General features: G+C 35.9%; 1 protein-coding gene across 1 annotated transcript in view; it reads left to right on the top strand.

Annotated features, from left to right (window-relative positions):
* Positions 1 to 2,798: 2,798 nt before the first annotated feature.
* The window catches only part of TTN (titin), a 242,473-nt gene continuing 223,906 nt past the window's right edge, over positions 2,799 to 21,365 (top strand). Inside the window, 16 exon segments of the mRNA XM_075756546.1 lie at positions 2,799 to 3,107; positions 5,295 to 5,398; positions 9,277 to 9,480; positions 10,179 to 10,466; positions 11,211 to 11,299; positions 11,390 to 11,634; positions 13,358 to 13,646; positions 13,885 to 14,037; positions 14,528 to 14,644; positions 15,686 to 15,820; positions 16,613 to 16,750; positions 17,226 to 17,363; positions 19,050 to 19,325; positions 19,438 to 19,563; positions 20,641 to 20,922; positions 21,200 to 21,265. Of these exon segments, the coding sequence (XP_075612661.1) occupies positions 5,308 to 5,398; positions 9,277 to 9,480; positions 10,179 to 10,466; positions 11,211 to 11,299; positions 11,390 to 11,634; positions 13,358 to 13,646; positions 13,885 to 14,037; positions 14,528 to 14,644; positions 15,686 to 15,820; positions 16,613 to 16,750; positions 17,226 to 17,363; positions 19,050 to 19,325; positions 19,438 to 19,563; positions 20,641 to 20,922; positions 21,200 to 21,265 (2,637 nt within the window). The 5' untranslated portion in view covers positions 2,799 to 3,107; positions 5,295 to 5,307.

Below are 21,365 nucleotides of genomic sequence, written 5' to 3' on the forward strand. Positions count from 1 at the left end.
AACTGACCAAATTATTTATTTCCTGATTCCCTTGGTTCTGCATATTTGGTTGGGGGGCGGAGTGAAATGAAAATAGTATATGAAAGGAGATATGACAGACATTGTATAGGAAGGAATTCTTTTTAGGCAGTTTGCAAATTAGCATGTGTAGATTGATTAAGGGACTACGCAAGAAAGCAGAGTTTATGCTATATTGGCTGTGCAGCTACAGCACATAGTACACTACTACTGTTTGACAAATAATGAAGAAAAGGAAAGGTGATTTAAAAAAAAAATAATTAGAAAATTCCACTTTAAAAAAGCACATTGAAATTTGCCTAAGTGGCAGTTTGAAACTTTCAGAGTTCAAGAAAGAATGAATTTGTGTTTAAGCTCTGACTAGAGTCTTCAGCTTTACTGGCATCTTGATGTGGGTCTGCCAAAGTAACCATTCCTTTTGTGACACTAAACATGTAGAAATCACACTGGGCTGATAGTCATTCTGTTAACAGAAGGCATGCAATTTAATTAATTTGCATTTCCTTGAGAGCATGAGAGAAATATTTCACTGTTCAATTTCATTTCTGAATTCACCAGCAAAAGTAAAAACTTAAGAAGGTACAAACTCTTGTTGGAATGGAAATAGATTTAATAGTCTTCAAAAGCAAATGTAAAATTTCCAAAGAAGAAAAAAAAAAAAAAAGGAATTAACTTATTTTTAAAATACAATATATTTGGTTTATGTATTTGGATGCATCGATTTTTTTCCCTTGTAACTTTCTATTATTGCCATCAATTGTTATTGACTTGATCGAAATAGAAAAAAATTGAGCTTCTGACCATCACTTAACTTCAAAAGTGACAGTTTGCACATTTCTGTCATTTAGAACTTATCACATGTTCATAAAATGTTACATTGTTTGTTTGACTTAGACGACATCATTAAGCTGGCTGTGATTATTAAATTTGCAGATACTAGCCAGTGTTCTTTCTCTAAGTTTGATTTTTCACTGAATATTTAAGTGTTCAACTATAAAGAAAAACAACCATTTGCTAATTAACAAGTCTCTATTTAGAATCAGAAATTAGCTACCCTTTACACAGATTTCTTTGGACATTTTGTGTCTTTTGGTAGAAGCTAACCTGTCCTCCCCACTAATGCACAGAGTTTCATTGGTTATCATACTAAGTCTTATACAGATTAGGCTCTCTGACATCTGTTTGCAACAAAAAGCTATAAATGAGGCATAGTACTCTGATTTTCAACCTCAAGTTGTGTCTAGATGGTACCAGTTTTTGAGACTAATCCTCTAGTTTCTGTTGCTGCTGTTACTGCTGTGTGCCAAGAGTAGCCACAAAGTTGACACATTATGGGATCGATAAATTAAAGGGAAGATCATATTTCTGAAGTTATTTTATGAGATCACAACAATGTGTCTTTTCTTGTTTCTTTTAGTTCTGCAAACTAAAATGTAATACTCGGGAATCATAGTGGTAGTATTGTCTCTCCTTGGCATTTTGTGGAGCTCCTGCTGGAGGTTTCCTTCGGGTTGTTTTCAAACACAAGCGCAGCTGATAGTACAGAACTCCAGCCTGTGTTTACTTCTGTGTGTATCTTCTTGGAGACCTTTATACTGCTTTCCCTAGTTGCCTTTATCTTTACATTTGGCATTCTGCACCTACTGGAGCCTTTTGGTTGAGGGATGGAATTGATACTACGAAGCTGCTGGGCTCCTCCTTCCCTCACCAGGAGCAAACCTGCTACAATGATAGCTCTCATAAGTACTCAGAGGATCCTTTCCAATGTGGATCTTGGTAACAGCAGACTGAAGTCCTCCATTTACCAAAACAGTTGAGCACATGCTTGACTTTAAACACATAAGTAGTCTTACGAGCCAGTTATGTGCTTAAAGAGTTTGCTATATATGCATTATATATATTCTACTTTATAGGGACAGAAAAGGATTTTTGAATAAGAAGGCAACAATGAAAACAGGCAGATGTGGTGTTGTGGCAAAACACCTCCCGTTCCAGCTACAGACAAGAGTAGTCTTCTAACTGTCCTCTGTTTCAGAGGTAACCAATTTAGGTGATTGGTACAATTAGCTGCATAGACTGATGAAGCCAGGCTAGTGGAAGTTCACAGACTAATACGCTGTTCCATGGATGATTAACTCTGTGATCTCTCCACACGCCTAGAAAAAAGCCGTTAGACTTAAAATCTGCTTTTTTGGAAATTACAGTAGTTGTCTCTGTTAATTTATTTTTGCAAAATTTATATTTCTGCACATCATATGATATTGTTTGTTAAGCTTAACTGCTTGGAACGTCCAACAGCAAAATTGTGAAGGAAACAAAAAAACCCTGGAGTTCCATATCTATACATTACCAAATACAATTTTTGAATTCAAAGTTATGGAAAAAAATAATTTAAACAGTGTATTCTAACAGTCTGAAGCCACATGTCTGAGCTCAGCTTACTTAGTCTGGTGATTGACAGATGCATTTGGTAGCTTCTTAGATGTTTTATAATGCAAGAAAGTAAGGCTGAATCTCACTGATATGACTACTTCTGACTTGTCTGTATCCTCTGCTGAAACTTTTTTATTACTTTCTTCGTCCTGTGCTTATGACTTAGGAAATTTGCAATGGCTTGTAAACTGCACATTATAAATGAAATTGAATTATAAATCAAAATCTTTGGAACAGATGATGTTTCCTCAGTCATTCTCTTTTGTGCTTCCAAAATTAGTGATGTCAGTCAAACCAAGAGGTGGTGTATGGTTACACAGAGTGGATCCCCTCTCACAAGATACTTTCTTTCAGGAAACCAATCAGAACTGGCACTGACATGATGAGGCAGACCTGTCAGCAGAGCTGGGGTATATAAAGCAAAACAACTATGTTAGCGCTTCTGAGCAGTCGTGCATTCCCCGCCTCGCCTCGGGTGTAGGGATTGCAAAAAAACAAAACTACACTGTCAAGACTGTGTAGTTTTGTTTTTAAGATTAGAGGCTCTACAATTCTCATGCTGGGATTGTCTAAAAAAATCTTACTCTGGATAAGGACGTCGTTCAAGAAGATTTCGTTGGGCTTAGCCCACTCTTACAGGCACTTTGAGAGATCAGGTTAGTAGCATGTTTCTGCTAGTGTAATGGGTATTTTATCAGTCATTAGTAATCCTGATATGATCTATTATGTATAAATGTACTCACAGGGGGGTATAGTTTTCAGAGTATAGATATGGAGCACTTAAATTCTCTGGAAAGATTATGTCTTAAATTTCTGGGAGTAAGTTTTGATAACACTCAGCAAAAAGTTTTTCCAGTGTATTTATTGTTAAAGAATATATAAATTAAGATTTGAAAAGTGCATGGGAACATCTGCTTAACTTAAAAACTCCTTTCTGTTGGGAGTGTTCAAGGTTATGCTACTGAGAGATAAACTGAGAAGCTCCAAGAATAGCTCTGATAAAATGCATATGGTATCAGCTAAGCACTGATGACTTTTTAAGGGAATCAACTGCTAAGGTATCAATTACATGGCAGCTCTGGAACACTTGTCTGCTGTCATTCATAGCTGGGAAGGTTATTTCTGGAACATGACATTTCAGATGCATACTTTCAATTCTAATTATACAAAAAGCCTTATAAGATCAGATCTTCGACACCGAAATTTACCTAGACAATGAAATATATAAACTTTGTGTGAACTCAGTGAGAATTCCACTTAATTAAATGACTTCCAATCTATTGTAGAGTCAGGAAATTACATATATATATATATATAAGCTTTCATAATGTTTAGTTATATTGTAAGATTATTTCCATATATTTTAGATGAGCTTCAAAACATAGTTATAGCTGAAGTAGATCTTAGTGAATTACCTGTGACAGATGTGTCTTCATCTTCCTTTCAGAAAACTAGTGTTGTGTGAGGATGAAATGTGGGTCATTTTTTTCTGATTTGAACTCATTTCCCCCCACCCCTGAAGCTGAAAAGTTTTGATAAAAGGCTGTTCCTCTGTCAAGATGGAACAAGTACCCAGATAACCAGTAAAGGCAATAAAAAGCAGCACAAGATCCCAATACAGTATCCAGTTCTGCCCTTATGCTCTTATTGTATGTAGGCATCGGGCACTGATTTTGATGAAGGGACTCATGCCACGAAGAATTTTCACCCTGTGAAAGATAGCATAGATTTGGCTCATAGTGAAACTTCACTTTCTCATTAACTTTTAAGTTAAGCCTGGGACTGTCACAAAATCAGACACAAAAGCCAGAGTAAACAACAGTAAATATTTGAGTGAGATTGACTTGAAAGACTATGGGGTTAATCCTTGTTTAGTAAGAAATGAAATGCTCTCAAGGGAATTTTCTAATGAGAAAAATTGTAACTTTAATAGATGTATGATACTATTAAGAAGATACTAGCTACATTTTAAAAACATGCACAATTCAACATCAGTGAATAAACATGTTCATGCAAATATAAAATACTGCTGATACAGAAGCTTTTCTAGTGGCAGTGTGCTATTTAAAAGTAGAATCTTGTGGCATAGGAAGAGAAAGCAAACTATTTTTCTTTCAGATTTCACATGGATCTGCAGTTGTTCAAACCATCAGTGTCAGTGGCTACCTTATATCTGAGCTCACATTTCGAAGGTGGCTGTCTTCCCATATTCAAAATTCCACTGAGATACTCTCTAAGAAAGAGTAGAATTTTATCTGCATCTTTAATGCCAATATGCTTCTGTGTAAAATGAAATTATTCATTAATAACAGACTGCTGTTAAAAGAGACCCTCCTGGCATTTTTTTTTTATTTTTAAAAGCCAAATAGATTGTAGACCTTCACATTTTTTTCAGTTGCTACTTAGTGACCTAGTTGCCTTCCTATTGGAGAATGAAAATACTTTGTACTAACAAAGCATTTTCAAATAATTTTAAAAAAATTTTACATGGACATTATTTTCTCTTTAGACAAAAGAGACTAATGAACAAATAGAGGCTAGTTGACCTGCACAAGGTCATGCAATGAGTCAAGCAGAGCTTTGTCTCCTGCTGCATACTTGTAATGCCAAATCACAGCTTCACTAAATAGAACAGTTTCACATCCAACTCAGACAAGTGTGCCCTAAGAGTAATTTGCTATACAACTTTTAAAAAACCTACTTTTCACCAGGTCAATGTGATTTAAAACTGAGAAGAGTAAATTATTAAATTAATTACAAATATTCCTAAAATCTAGCAAGAAGAATGTGTGTATAATAACAATTTTGCCTTGAATATCTAATTATGGTTTTGTTGCTTTCAGAGTGCCTGTAAAGATGACGACAAAAGCACCAACATTTACGCAGCCATTACAAAGTGTTGTGGCATTGGAGGGTAGTGCCGCAACCTTTGAGGCTCATATTAGTGGTAAGATTTTGATTCATTCTTGCAAGACTTACTTTTCATTATTATTTTTGGTAACGTTTATGCTAAGACCAACGATAACACTTTTTGTAGATCATAATCTGATCTGAATGAGTAATTATCAGTGCTGAAATGTGAATATATATCCACCTCATATGATATTGATCAGCACCGTGAGGTGCTGTCAGATATCTACAAACATACTGCATAAAGATACAAGGCTTCCCAGGCAATAGCCGATCATCCTGCCAATGAGACTGGTGTCCAATACTCATCTACGTTAGAACCATCAAAACTGGGGGGAAATAGCATTAAAAGTATATACATGAAAATGCATACTGAGCTAATAAGGGAACTTCATATGGGTGCAGAGAGAGTAATCCTGTTTGGATGATGATCAGACAGAACGAGAAGTCAAGGTACATAAGGCAAGGCAAACGCTACTTCTTCATTGACATGGCCACTGAAAAGGATAGAAAAACCTAGTTTGTGAGACAGTAGATGTGTTGGTGATCATGATGTTAGTACAAGGCTGGATTAATATAATTTAAGGTGTTGATGCAATTTAAAGATGCCACATAATTTTAAAAGATACTTCATTTTGCCAGTCTACACACTATTAAAACACCCTGTCTTGTGCAAAATCCCATGCAAACCCCTGAGATAATTATACCAGATAACCAACACCCTGTTCTAAGAGTGCCTCTGACCTTGGCAGTGACTAAGGAAAAATGACACGTGTTCCTGCTGATTGAGCTATATTGTCTTACAGGCATTAGCAATGTGATGATCCACATACCGTAAAACACTACCCAGATGCTCTGTGACAGGTGCAAACGCATGATCTGTCCAACTATAAAGATCTCTGACATCTATGGTCCACTGTGGTTCATCCCTTCGTCCCTTTGGGTAACACTGGCTCACACAAGGTTGACACAAAGTGTTTGAACATGTCCCGTAGTCTACATACAAGATATTTTTTCATGCCTTACTCTGTTATTTGGCCCTCTACTCTTCAGTTAATTGCCCTGACCTTCTCTTGTTGTCTGTACACCATAAATTTTCTGTGAAAAGTTTCTTTCCACTGATGATTACAATACTTATTATAATGAATAAATAAATATATCATCAGAACAAGTTAGGATGCTAATATTATGGCTCAATGCGTGATTTTGGCTATTTTCATTTGTGTGATATCATGGAGTACTTGGGAGGGGAACTTGATTTCTTACTAAGAAAAGATACAGGAGTTTTTCTAATAGCATATATCATACTTGTATTTTAGTTGCAAATATCATTTGAGAAAATCTCCTTTTGTTAGCTTTTATTCACATTGTGGGATTCTGGAATATCTTTCCTGCCCCAAAAGCATCCACCAAGATAGACGGATCTGACAGTGGCTTGGCATTCAGTTTTTCTAAAGCATAAAAATTACGAAAGTTTTATTTCTTGAACTAATTAATAATGGACTACATATAGCTTTATTCTGCAACATTGTCCGCACTTTCTATCTGTCATGAATTATTGTGAATTTGAAATTCAGACTTTCTGTTTATCTCTGATAACACTGCCCTTGTGTGTACAAGTCAAGTATTAATACAGAGCTACAATTTGGACATGAAGAGCCCAGCTAATCTAAGAGTACCAAAAAGAGCTTAGCAACCACCTGAGAAGCAATGTTGCAGTCTGTAAACTAGAACAAATGAATTGTACTGGTGTATCAGACTGTGAATTAAGTGCCACATTACAAAGGTTTGGTATCAGACAAAAATAGCCAGTACCTCCCCCTGTGCTCAGAAAGTGCAGAACACACAAGCCCTGTGATTAAAAGCAGTAAATGCCAGAACAGCTAGGACATCATCACAGGGGGAGCCCTACTGGGTCGGCATGACTGAGGAAACATGAGACAGCATGTCACTGTCAATAAAGTCTGCCATGCTGCTGGCATTAGAACGGTGCCCATCCTCATGTCTCCACAGTACTGATCAAATATTGAATTTGTTCATAAAGAACTAACCTGTACTCTGCTTAACTTTCTTTGAACTGGTATTTTCAGGTATTACCTAATGCAAGCTAGCCTTTACACTGCATATTGTTGAAAGCAGCACATAGATTGTACACAGGCTGACAGTTTCTCTCACATCATTGTCAGGGCAATCTCATTGAATTAAATTATTTAAGCAGTGAAGTTGAGGCACTTCAGGTTCATTTTCTTCTTGTTGGCAATAAAGCTCAAAAAAACTCAAGGACAGTTTTAAAATGAAAATGAATGTCCTAATAATTAATATTGAAATCATAGTGTAATTTGGCACATATAAAAGTAAGTCCCTACTCCATATAGTCCAGGCAAAAATATCTATAATCTGAGGCAGATCTTACCTTTTAATCCCCAGCGCTGTGGCAAGGGACTAGAAGAGTGCTAGTAAATTTGTGAAGTTGAGTTTCTTTTAATATGAATTTGCGCTCAGATTTTCAAAATGGCTGCTATTTTTGGATCCCTCGAACATATTGGTTTGAGTTATCAAAATAGACTCAATTTTTTTAAATGCAGGCCTTTTTCAACCTACCACACAAGCCCCAGGTTTGTGAACCATCATACGATGCTGCACTGAGAAAATAAAACATTTTGGCAATGTTTCAAGAAATTCACTTTTGACAACATGATTTTTGCTTGCCATGCTTCACACATTTTGGAAACCATTTGCACAAATGTTGAAGATGCATAGCTCTGGAAGAAATCAGTGGGATCTGCTGGATACACTATCTTTTTGGTGATAATGCCCAAGTTGTCCTATACCAGTAGTACAAAATTGAATTATACCAGCCCCATCAGGGCTGTTTGATAATTGCCAGCTGTGAAATTAACAATGCTGAAATGTACTTTTACCCTTTTGATTTCTAATCCTCTCTAAAACTGGCCACGTTCTCTTTCTGTGTGTGTGTGTTTCTATTTTACATATATCTAAAAATAAGTCTTTCAACTACGAGTAAAATTTAAAACTTAAGCAAGTCTGGTGTCACTACAGACAACCAGTAAAAGCTTCAGCTACATATCTCAGCTTCTCTTTCATTTTAGTCTCACACAGTCATATTCCTGGCACATTAAAACCCCACATAATTAAATGAGTTTATAGGAGGGATACTCTAGAAAGGAGGCAGAATTCTGTGGTCCTGAAGTTTTCCAAACCACAGAGTGGAACTGGGAAAATTAGAGCAGCCGTAGTAAGCCTAGTCCCAGATCTCGTTCCTGAGCCCCTGTGCAGTGCAATTGGTGATTTGGCTTGAGAGGAGAAGTACATCAAGTAAATTGGCAGGGGTTTTCATTTTGGAGAAATGGTGTTCTAGGACTACAAAAAAGACTTTGAGCTGGAACTGTCTCCTTAAATTAGTTGTTCTCCTCGTGTGGCTCATATAAAAATTTTACCTGTTTGTCAAATGTTTTTTAGTTGCTCAATAAAGTTGGCTGAGTAGAACACTGGAAGAGAACTTCCATTAGGAATCTAAAAACTAGCAATAAGCAGTACCACTTAGATACTAGCAAATAAATAAAAAAACCTCCTTACATGCATCAATTCATCCCCCTCATAATTTTGATGAATTTTTATTCCTCAACAGGATTGCCCAACACTACAGTCCACTCATTATTCAAGTGATTTCCTAAATGCAGTAGCATTGCAGTTGTCCTATTGCTCTCTGTATTTTAAAGACCTTTCTAAAAAGAAAGTCCTTTACCACTGTGTCAGTGAACATATAATCATAGGTCTGTGCCTATGTCATTACACTCTACTGTAAGTGTGTATACGTGAGTGAGTATTATGGTAATTTTGGCTATCTGGCATTTCATAGCATCTTAATCTCTTTTTGTCTTCCTTTTTCTTTAGGTTTCCCAGTTCCTGAGGTGAGCTGGTATCGGGATGGCCAGGTTCTCTCTGCTGCAACTCTGCCCGGTGTGCAGATCTCGTTTAGTGATGGCCGCGCTAAACTGGTGATCCCCACCGTGACAGAAGCAAACAGTGGCAGATACACTGTACAAGCCACCAATGGATCTGGGCAAGCAACTAGTACTGCTGAGCTACTTGTCACAGGTATCAAGCAACTAAAGAAAGGCACCTCTCTCTGCTAGCCGTGTGAGAAAGAGCTAATGAAAAAAGTTTGGATTGAAGTATATGGTCAGCAAAGAAATAGCAAACCAAATTCCTTCTCCTAAAGCAGTCTAGAATTCAGTATATATTCTCAGCCGTAACTTCTAACAGTGTTGTTTACACCTTAAGTTTATAAAGTTTAATCTTGGTCTTATAAACTCTTAATCAAAATTACAAACTTCTGTCTTAGCCCTGTATACTTCTGCTCACATGATCTGTCACACTGGCTACATTCAAACTATGCATAAAAGAAAGGATAAAGTTCAGCAGGATGGAGCCCTTAATATTTAATAATATGAATGATACTTAACAGAATAACTGACATAAAGAGCCATACCCAAGAGACTGTGCTTACTACCTATGGTTATAATCAATGTATCTCTAATTCTAGAAACATTTGCAATCATGGGCATAATCAGAAATATCAGAAATTTTAAACACATGAAAGAAAGTTAAGGTTGTTTGCATTCTGGCAAATCAACTCTTAATGTTTTGAATGTTTGAGAAGGTAGTATGATCTGTCAGTAGCATGTGAAGGAGAAATTGACCTTGTGCACTTCTAGTAATTATAATATCTAGCCTTACAGTTCTTTTTAACAGAAGTTATTGTTTTTCTATTTATTTCATCAATAAATCTGCAGCTGGAACAGCACCACCAAACTTCTCACAACGACTACAGAGCATGACTGCAAGGCAGGGAAGTCAAGTTCGGCTTGACGTGAGAGTGACTGGAATCCCTACACCTGTGGTGAAGTTCTATCGGGATGGAGTAGAAATCCAAAGCTCCCCCGATTTTCAAATTTTACAAGAAGGAGACCTTTACAGCTTAATAATTGCAGAAGCATATCCTGAAGACTCCGGTACCTATTCAGTAAATGCCACGAATAATGTGGGACGTGCTACTTCAACAGCTGAATTGCTAATTCAAGGTAATGGAGTTGAAGTTGCAAGCCATGAAAATAAGAGAGCATTCATTGTTGTAATGTAATATGCACCACTTCATCAAAGTTATAAGTTCATTTATAACTTCTTTCTCAAGACTTATTAACTTGCTGGGAAAAAGCAGCATCATTGGTGAAATTTGCCAAAGATTTTTGTCTGAGACTTTAAAAGGACCTTTTCTGCAGAGTGGGTTGTCTTTAAACTGAGGATACAGTAGACAGAAAAAAGCAGAATACTTTCAGTTGTTCTCATTTCTTTCTGTAGATTTCTCAAAGTTGTATTTGTAAGTTGGCTTTGATAGAATCCATATATTAAACTGCATAACTGTACATGGTCTTGTAAATGACCCTGGTAAGGATGCAGACAGTTCTTAGAGGAGAATTGTAGCAGTGAATCATTCTACCCAGAGCAGTCTTGCTTGGATTTCACCTCAGTCAGGCTTGCAGGCTCTGTAGTCATTTGAGATCCAGGACTGATTCTGAAGAACCTACAATAAATGTGTTTTGTTTTGGTTGCTTTCTAATGACATAGTAATGCAGAAATATTATTTAAACTGTTTTCCCAATTATCTGTCTATAGATACTGCAGGAAAAACAGATGGTTGCTTAACTATTTCTCTGTTGTTTATATACACTTGTATATAATTGGAATTGACCATTCATTTAGTTCTGCAACTGCTTATTTCTTCTTGCCATATGCAATTCTCCTGACCATGTTTTCTCTTCCAAAAGGTGAGGAAGAAGCCGTTCCTGCTAAAAAGACAAAGACAATTGTTTCGACTGCTCAGATTTCCGAAACAAGACAAGCCAGAATTGAAAAGGTATATTTTTCAAAACCAAAGCAGGTAAAGCTAAAATGTGGATGACTGCTTCTACAGTATCTCAGACTTGTTTTCTTGATTTCGTTGTAGAAGATTGAAACCCACTTTGATGCCAGATCACTTACAAGTGTTGAAATGGTTGTAGAAGGTGCAACAGCCCAACAGCTCCCACACAAGGCACCTCCACGAATGCCTCCTAGACCTACATCAAAATCACCAACCCCACCGATAATTGCTGCAAAAGCACAAATGGCACGACAGCAATCACCATCACCTGTTAGACAATCACCATCACCTGTAAGACATGTCAGAGCACCAACACCCTCACCAGTAAGGTAAACTTACTATTCTTTCAAACAAGATCGCTTTTTGAATCACTTTCACATGTGGCAGTAATGCTGTAGAACAAGAGCATAGTATAAGATGGAAGAATGCACTGACTTAATACTGATCAAGTATATTCTGATTGTGAGCTATAACGTGCTATATTTGCCACTGCTGCAGAAGTGCATGCCTCTTATGTAAATTTACTATCCCATATGGAAGAAAATCCTTTAGAGAATAAATCCCATTTGATTGCTCTACATACAGCTAAAGTAGCACTCAAATCTCCAAGTTCATGATGAAAGAGAAGAAAACAATAGGGCAGTTGGCCCTTGATTATTTTAGATGAACAGAGATAAGAGCAATGACACTCTGATGAGGGCAAACAGAATGGAAGGATTTGTCAAAAAATGCAAACACACGTTCTATGTGTATGCTGGTAATGACTGCAGAAATAATAATTTGAAGGTAGGCAAAGTGTAATTGTGCTTATGGAAAAATGAAGGCTAGCTTTGCGGCATAAAGGGTCTTGAGATGGAAAGTGAGTGATTTGAAGAGCAGGACTCATGATCTGGTAGACCCCAGGAGGTCTGTGCTGAGAGGCAGGTAAAGAGAAAATTGCTTTGGAAGTCCTGCAGTTTCAGCATCGTGAAGCACTAGTGTCTTGGAAGGAACATCTCCAAGCTGAGCACTCAGAAGAGACCCATTTAAATTGCCAGAGCTAGGTATGCTGGTGAATTTTGCCTCATGGAGAATAACTTGCAAGGGCAGGAAGAAATGTATTGATAGTAACTAGCAATAACTAACTACATAGATGAAAGAATAATTCAACAGTGCCATCTAGAGTGCATATAGAACTAGAAGTTTGTACTCTGATAGTCAAACCACTTCTAGACATACAACACGTTAGAAAATAAATATAAAAAATAATATGATGCTGATGCCCCCTACTGCTGCAATCTGTTAATGTTATCTGGGAAATGCACAATAAAAAATTTCCTGTCAAAGAAAATCTAAGTTAGAAAGCCTGTTAAAGCATTTTGAAAAATGCTTTAAAACTATCTGCTGGGACTGGGATTGAATTTTTGGAATATCAGAATTTAGAAACTAGCATTCCCAAGTGGCCACCAATTATTGTGGCTGATATTTGTAAATGTAAGCATGGGGAAAAAATATAGCCCTGATTAGAAGCTTGCCTGGAGTCTGAACACATGTATGGACGACACATGTAAATGAGATGTGGTGTAGCAGTAGATACAGTTGTGTTGTTGCTAGGTGGCTGCCACAGAGTATTTTTACAAAGAGTAGTTACACTAATCATTTTGTGTCTCTACAGAGACTGGACTACAAATATAATATGTAATAGTCACAGCCTGTAAGCCTTTTGTGTTACTCCTGTTAAGAAAATTAAGATAGAGCAATTGAAACTAATGATGTATTTTTATATTTTAAATGTATGTACTTGAGTGAAATGCCCTTTGACATTTGCCCTTATTTCTTTTTGGAAATCTAACTAAGCTACGACAAAGATGACAAAAACACACATTAGGCATAATGTTAAAAACAGGTAAGTGTAATTTACAAGTAGAACACCTCAAAAACTTTTTAAAAATCTACAAAGTGCTGAAGATACCCTAAATCGGGAGTGAATTCAAGTTCAGGCTGAAGTTGTTTATATAGTTGTTGTTGTATGAATGCTACATTAATTATATTAATACTTTATTTTTTCATTAGGTCTGTTTCTCCTGCTGGAAGAATCTCCACCTCACCTATTAGACCAGTGAAATCTCCTTCTCCGATCCGTAAAACACATGTAGTGACAACAGCTGGGGCTGAAGTCCTTCCTCCATGGAAGCAGGAAGGATATGCTGTAACCACAGAAGCCCAGATGAAGGAAACAAGAGTATCTACAAGCGCTGCTGAAATAAGAACTGAAGAAAGATGGGAGGGGAGATATGGGGTCCAAGAACAAGTTACGATTAGTGGTGCTGCTGCTGGTGAGGTTGCGGCTGGTGCTAGAGAGGTAAAGTCTATTTTTGGAAAGAGCTTTGGTTTTGCTCTATGTGTGGACTCGCCAGTGCTGAATAGAGCTGCTAAATGGAACCCAAGTAGCTGTGTATAAATATGTGTATCTGCTCTTGAGAGAGTTCTGCTGCAAATATTTAAATGCTGCTTTGCAACATTCTGTCTCTGTACTTGTTTTGTGCTTCTACTGTATGTATGTAAAACATGAAAAATGTCTTTTCATGTGACTAATATAGGTGAGAAAGGACAGTGAAAAAACAGCAGCTGTTGCTACGGTTGTTGCTGCTGTGGATCAAGCCATGGTGAGAGAACCAGCTCCAGGTGTTGTAGAGCAAACTGCTAAAAGGACAGCAATGACTGCAGTCCATGTTCAACCTGTTCAGGAGCAGGTAGAAATAGAGCACAGACATTCTATGATTTGTCCTTTATCTCTTCATCCCACAGGCAAACAAGGCATGATTCACTGTGAGGCATTAACAAGATATTACCCAGTGCACCACAAAAGCATGCATACTCATATAGAGCATCTGGACTGTAAAGGAGTGCTCGTGGATCACTTACTGCATTGCTTTCCATCATAGCAGGACTGAACTAATTATTCTTAAACTGTTTTTAAGTTTAAGAATGCCTTCTATGAAAGTGATCCTGCATTCTCCCTTGTCATTTATTATCTAACATTATTCCTACACTGATGAAGTTTTTCCTCTAATATGTTCTTTATAATTTCCTCACTAGGAATAAAATAATTCTCCCTTAGTATTTTCCCTTCACTTGCATTCCTCTCTATTTTTCCTTCTCCTCTTCTTTTGATGATCAATTTGTTAAAATGAATTTTAAGGCTTTGTATTTTTTTTTTTAATTTGTTGCTGTGAAAATCAGATGAGAAAGGAGGCAACAGTAGTAGTTACCAGTGATAAAGCCACAAAACAAACAGTAATATCGAGAACTAGAGAAGGAATTACTTCACAAGAACAAAGGCACATCTCTCATGAAAAGGTGAATACAGATGTTATCTATGATTGTCATATCCTACCTTGTTCAAAAATCTAGTATCTCATCAAAAAGACAAGCCTATGAACAAGACAAATGATGTACCGTAATATTATTTTCCTTTATATATATGTTCACTCTTCTAGTTTACATTGCTATCATTCTTCTATTTCTCCTTGATGATAACCATCTTTCCTTTTTTATTTCACTTCCATTATTAATACCTAAGAATGTGATAGATAAACTTGCAAAACATTAACTTAGAAAAAGATCTATTTTTTTATCTATTGCATGGTGATTTACTAGATAGTATTCTAAATCATTTAAGGAACTGACATGTAGGAAATATCTCTTAAATTTTCAAATTTTTTTTTTTCTGATTTTGTTTCTAAGCTTGCCATTTGTAGCTTGCTCTGTTTGTTGGCAACACAGTGGGTCAGAAAAAGGAGGAAAAACTCATTCTGCATTAAAATAAATTTTGAAAATATTGATGAGTGAATGGGATTCAGACTATTTTAGCATGTGTTTTATCAAACAAATGTGATTTAATGGAAGACCAGCTTTTATAGAGAAATGTTACATTTGCATTCTTGCTAAATGCATGAGGAAGAAAGTTTAACCTACCTTTAAAGTACAGAAAACCAGAAATAGACCTGGGCAAAAAATTATGTGTTTATGTGCAGGTTACATCTGAAGAACTTGGCAAAGTAAAACTTTGCCTAAAACTTGTTTTTAATATCCTACACTTTCTCAAACTGATTATGATGCAGGACAGTTTTTCTCTGATCCAATTTTTTTATTGCTGCATTCAATAGCAAAGCAAGCATTTGTGGAAAGTTTTATTATTTTTATGCTCACTGTATATACATTTTATAAAAAGTCTGTTTATATTGTTGTTGTCGTTTCCAGACAAGATGATTTTGAAATCCAGAGTTTGACATTTTTCCTCCCTTTTTTTGTATACTCTTTTCCAAATGTATAAAAATCCGCATACCTTATATTTTTAATCAACATATCATTCAAACTTCTTTATTTGTAAACATGCAGGTAAGAAAAGGAGAGAAAACTCCAGTACCCAGAGTAATAATTGCCACAGACAAAGCCAAAGAGCAAGAAAGAATATCAAGAGCTAGAGAAGAAATATCTACCAGACACGAACAAGTGCACATTGCTCATGAAAAGGTAAATAAATGTTACAGATGTTTAACTAATTGTTATACTCCAATAAATTTATAAAACCTCATTCTTCATGCTACGTATATTTGCTCTGCTTCTTCATGAAGAGAAGACTACAAAATGAAAACTTTATAAAGGAATGTATTCCTGATATAGGCCCAGCACTGCAAGTCCAGTTACACTGACCTCATAGTGGCTCTGTTTACAGCTGCCCTTCCTACAGATCTTTTGAGCATTATGGCTTTTATTGCCAGGGTACTCAGAATTTCATCAGATGCTTAATGACCTTTGCTTTTTATCTGAAGGTAGATTTCTGAAGATAAATTGTAAAGGTTATCTCTCACGATATGATATTTATGCGTGGAGTTTGATTTAATGAAGTTCATATTTGTGTGAGGACTGGAATGTACCTGCTACATCATGTAGAACCATTGTTTGTTGGGGTAACCAATGAAGTGGTTCCATCTACTGATGGGAGTAAAGATTAAGTCAGTAACACTCATTTTTATACAAATGGTTTTTACAAAACATGACAATGATATATCACAACTAGGAAGTGGGAAGATTCTTCTCTAATTTACACACAGATTAATGCAATATGTTAATGACTTTGCACTTTGTTCAGCTGGCGTATAAACTATAACTTGGTCTGTACAAAGGAATTATTCCTTTTCTCAGGTGATGTTTTTCTCTTATTGATACACGTTCTGAAACCTTATCCCACTTTCCTGAAAAGCTGTGTGATTTTGACAACAGGCGTAATTGATTACAATTATTTTTCTTTACCATAAAAACTAGATAAGAAAGGAAGATATGAAACCTTCTGTACCTAAGGTAGTAATTACCACTGATAAACCTCAACCACCAGTCATAATAACAAAAAGTAAAGAAGAAATTTCTACCAAACAAGAACAAGTGAGCATAAGCCATGAAAAGGTGAATAGAACTGTTACAACCATATTTGGGTTTTTATCCTCTCTTCTCTACAAACATTATGTGTCCCTCAAAAAAATACTAACTATACATTTGTAGTTCATTTTTTCTAAGATTTATTCCACTTACAAACTTTTAGAACTACTGTTTATTAGACTATATTATTCCACCTCTATCTTTCTCTCCTAACTCTTTCCATTAATAGGATGCCCATAATTCTTTTCTGACTGACCTTTGGAATGGACTGACTCCTGAAATGCATTTTAACTTTTTTTAAAAATCATTACTTTTATTTAAATAGGTGTCAGAAAGTAACAATACTTATCAGTATACATATAATACAGAGCTGTGTGCAGTGCACCAGGATCTAACCCCTTAATTCTCCTTCCCTTTTCCCATTCCAAAATGCTTTCCCATTGTTCAAATATCTTTCAAGATCATATGTAACTGAAATTTTTATTTCTGCTATAATAATTAGATTAAAAAGGAAGCCAAGAAAACTACTGTAGTTCCGAAAGTAATTGCCACTGATAAACCCAAAGCACCAGTCACAGTGTCCAGAACTAGAGAAGAAATTACAGCCAAGCAAGAACAAATTCATCTATCTTATGATCAGGTGAATACAGCTGTTGCAGATGTGGAATGCACTGTTACAATTTGTTTTATCTGCAAACCTCACCTTTTAAGAGCTACTTGGATGCAATAGCACACTCTCAAATTAATTCCCGATAACATATACATTAAGGGGGATGATTATCAAGTAACAGAGTCAGCGTGATTTGGTTTCTCGTGATAAAGAGGTTTACGTCTCACCCTGTTAGGAAATGCCCCTTTTAAGACTGCAGTCGGATTTCTCTGTGAAAGCCTGCTTCCTACCAATGACTTTCAAGTAATGTTTGTTTGTTCAAATTTTTGACTCTGCAATCGTTTTTTCTGCAAGATGATTCCTTGCAGTTTTATGGTTGTCAGAAGGAACAACCTCTCTCTATTAAGGTTTGAATTGTATTGTTCATTGTACAATAGAAACTTTAACATCCATTCAAGTCTGTCTAGTATATTACTTCTGACAATCAGACACTTGTTGACACTGCTTTGTTCCAGTAGCATTCCCACAGCAGAAAAGCTTTTCTATTATAACATAGCCAGGAACTCTTATATGTGGAACCTGTAGTTGCCAACAGGTTTTATTTAAAGTCTATCTACCTACTTTGTTAAAAACAGTACGGTACATTCATAAAATACTTTTATAATATATAATTAAAATAGCATAGCATATAAAACTCTCTCAGAGAGGTCAGACTGTTAAGAGATCACAGTTACCTGTTAGATGATGTAAATTTAGAGCCAAATTCAAGTTGATATAAAAAATTATTTTGAAATCAGCAATGATACTGAAAAAGAGATCTCTGTAACCTAAACAACTACTTTAGTAATAAAACAAAGTCTCTGTAAACATTTTGGCCTTGCTTAAGTTATTTTAGTTTAAGGTGATAATTTCATGCTGATTTAAAAATCATTATCTATTAGGTTTTTTCCCATCTACAAGGCATGCCTTTTATATGCTCTGTTGCTACATCCAGATCAGTTATGACAGTAGCAATAAACACTGGTAGTAATCATCCTATTACCTACTGTTGGCTGACTGAGCAGAAATTTGGACCCTGATAACATAGAAGTTGACAGGATTTATCAGTTATTAGAAACAAATAAAATTCCTGATACAAATGCATTATTTCCAATTTCTCAGAAAACTCCTTTTTTTTGTAAAATAAGTTAAAATAGATTAGCACTGAATTAACAGATATGACTGTGGTAAAAATTTTTATGGGTATATTCCTTATTAAATACATTCACATCAAATGCTAGACATTCTCTACATTTTTAATAGCATCTAACAGTTACATAGAGCTGATGAGCACTCTGACTCATAATTTAAAATTATGTGCACATTTACACAGCTGCTGTACTCTTAGACAAGTAGCTGTAAATGTGACTATAAAGTAGTAAAAGTGGTCTTGCATACAAATATTGATATGTATGAAGCACACAAACATAGATATGTTCTGAATGTGTATAGATAGAGCTTAGAAAAAAATATGTCTATATTGGAATCTTCTGACTCTGAAGTGCATTTATGGGTGAACAAATTTTATGTTTACATTATTACTTTTGTATATCTATGCACTCTTTCTTTGTCTGGAATATACTTTACTGAGCATTATATTTATAAGTATTTGCGAGATATGCACACCTTTAATACAATAATGAATATTTCTATAAATTCTGCCAATGTTATCTGTAGACTGAAGCTGGAAAAAGGGCTGAAGCTGTAGCTACAGTTGTTGCAGCAGTTGATCAGGCACGTGTTCGATCACCCTGGGAACCAGTACAAGCAGATGAAGCTTATGTAAAACAGAAAACTTTGGAATATGGCTATAAAGACCACACTGTAACAGACCGTGTTGCTGAGGCCCCAGCAGAACGTCATGTTGTCACTAAAGAAGTTAAAACTGTCTATGTTCCTCCTGAGAAACATATCTCAGCTGCTGAAAAGAAGGACGTTCATGTATCAACAGAGGTTAGAATCAGTTTACATTACATTCTTTTCCAAAAACTATGTCCCAGTGAAATCTGTTTCGGTTTGGAGAAGAGTATCACATCCTGAACAACTTTTTCATTCCTTTGTGTAGATAAAAAGAGCAACAGAAACTATGACTGAGAAAACAATTCATGTTGAACACCCGCGACCCCGCACGGCAAGCCCTCACTTCACAGTCTCCAAAATTGCTGTTCCCAAACCAGATCATGCATATGAGGTAGGTAAGAAGTGAAAGCTGTATCCAAGAAGAACAGCATGCTCATTTATAACCAGTAGGTCACCCATTCTATTTGGCTTTTGCTCCCACTCCAGTATGGTGCTTTCCCAAGAAGAAAAATAAAAGAATTGTATGCTCTCCATAGTAGTTTCTGTGCAGTGCTGAAAACAGACACACAAACTGCTAAAATGTGATTTGTAATTATTAGTTATTTAGACAAGCTTATCATCTGCTTAAGGATGCAGCTTTGATACTTCATGTCATACAGTGAAATCGTAAACATTTGTCATGCAACGTATGTTTTTAAAGAGCAGAAGTATCCCTCTTCAATCTTATTATGTACATCAGTTCACTAGCACATTGGAAACATCTTTCTTCCTTGCAGATTACTACATATGAAGCTAATTTTTGAAACAGAAAAAATCCAGACTGCATAATATGACACCATCCATTTTTAATGTTATTTTTTCCTTTCTTCTGTTTGAATCCTTCACATAATATTAAAAGTTCCCATTTAATTAATTTTCTCATTCAAGCATACTTTCCTTCTTCACCTGAACTTTAAAAAAGAACTGTTTTTTCCCTCAAATGTAATTAAACATTATAAAAATTACCTAAAATATTTTTTCTTTAAAGATTTATGTAAGTTTTTCCAAAGTTACTACACCTACAGTAACATTTTGAAATATCTTCAGTTATTTTAATCACTGATGGTTATGAAATCAGTAGTATTGTTTATTGCAGTATCAGATTAAATGGAAAGCTAAGGCCTCAAGTGAATAAATTTAGAGGACATTTCTCATGTTGCAGGAGCAACAAGAGCTTCTTGACCATTTAAAGATCAAATTCTAAAATAAAAAAAGAGAAAATATTTGCATGTTAGACACATCCAAAATAATACAAGTATATTGTATCTCTGGTATTCTACTATTGCAATCTAAAACTAGAAGTAATTTTTGCATGTATAGCTTTTGCAGTGTCGACAAATAAGTAACTAAGGAAGCAACTGGTGCATATGCAATCTGCTCTCCTTTGAAAACAAGAGAACAACAAAGCTGTAACTCTTCTGTTCCCCAGGTTTCAATAGCTGGATCTGCAATGGCTACTCTGGAAAAAGAGTTATCAGCCACTTCTGCTGTGCAAAAGATCACCAAGCCCGTGAAACCACCTCAGCTAAAGCCACATGAAGTCAGGATAAAAGCAGAGCCAGTTGCCCCTCCACAGTTTCCCTTTGGAGAGGCTGCTGAGACCTATAAAAGTCGCTATGATGTTGAGACTAAGAAAGAGACAGGTATAAGCATTAAAGGTGAAGGAGTGCGGGAAGAACACTTGGTGTTGCGGAAAGAAGGTGAAGCAAAGGTATGTTATTAAGCAAATTTCCATCACGTTGATTTTCATCTTAACAACATAGCACAGCCTCACTTTTTTTTCTGTTTCCTCATTGCAATTTTCCACTTTTGCAGCATTCCACCAACTTTTATCTCTTTGCTGTTTCACACAAATCCTTCTAAGGACCTAATATTTACCTATGACAAGCAAAGAGTTCTCTTTACCTGATTTATTTTCTTATCTAAATTCTGCTCGTTATGTCCTTGGCTTTGTTAGGTGTTTATTAACTGTGCTTTATACAACCTAGGTGACAGAAACTGCCAGAGTTCCTGTGCCTGCAGAAATCCCTGCTACTCCACCCACCTTAGTCTCAGTAAGTAATATATATGTAGATTAGGGGAGTTACATTATGTTTTCACTCATTTTGTATTTTAACTTTTATCTTTGAAAACCTGACCATGAAAATTTGGCTT

The sequence above is a fragment of the Balearica regulorum genome, chromosome 6 (genome assembly GCF_011004875.1).
Source record: "Balearica regulorum gibbericeps isolate bBalReg1 chromosome 6, bBalReg1.pri, whole genome shotgun sequence".
Taxonomy (NCBI): Eukaryota; Metazoa; Chordata; class Aves; order Gruiformes; family Gruidae; genus Balearica; species Balearica regulorum.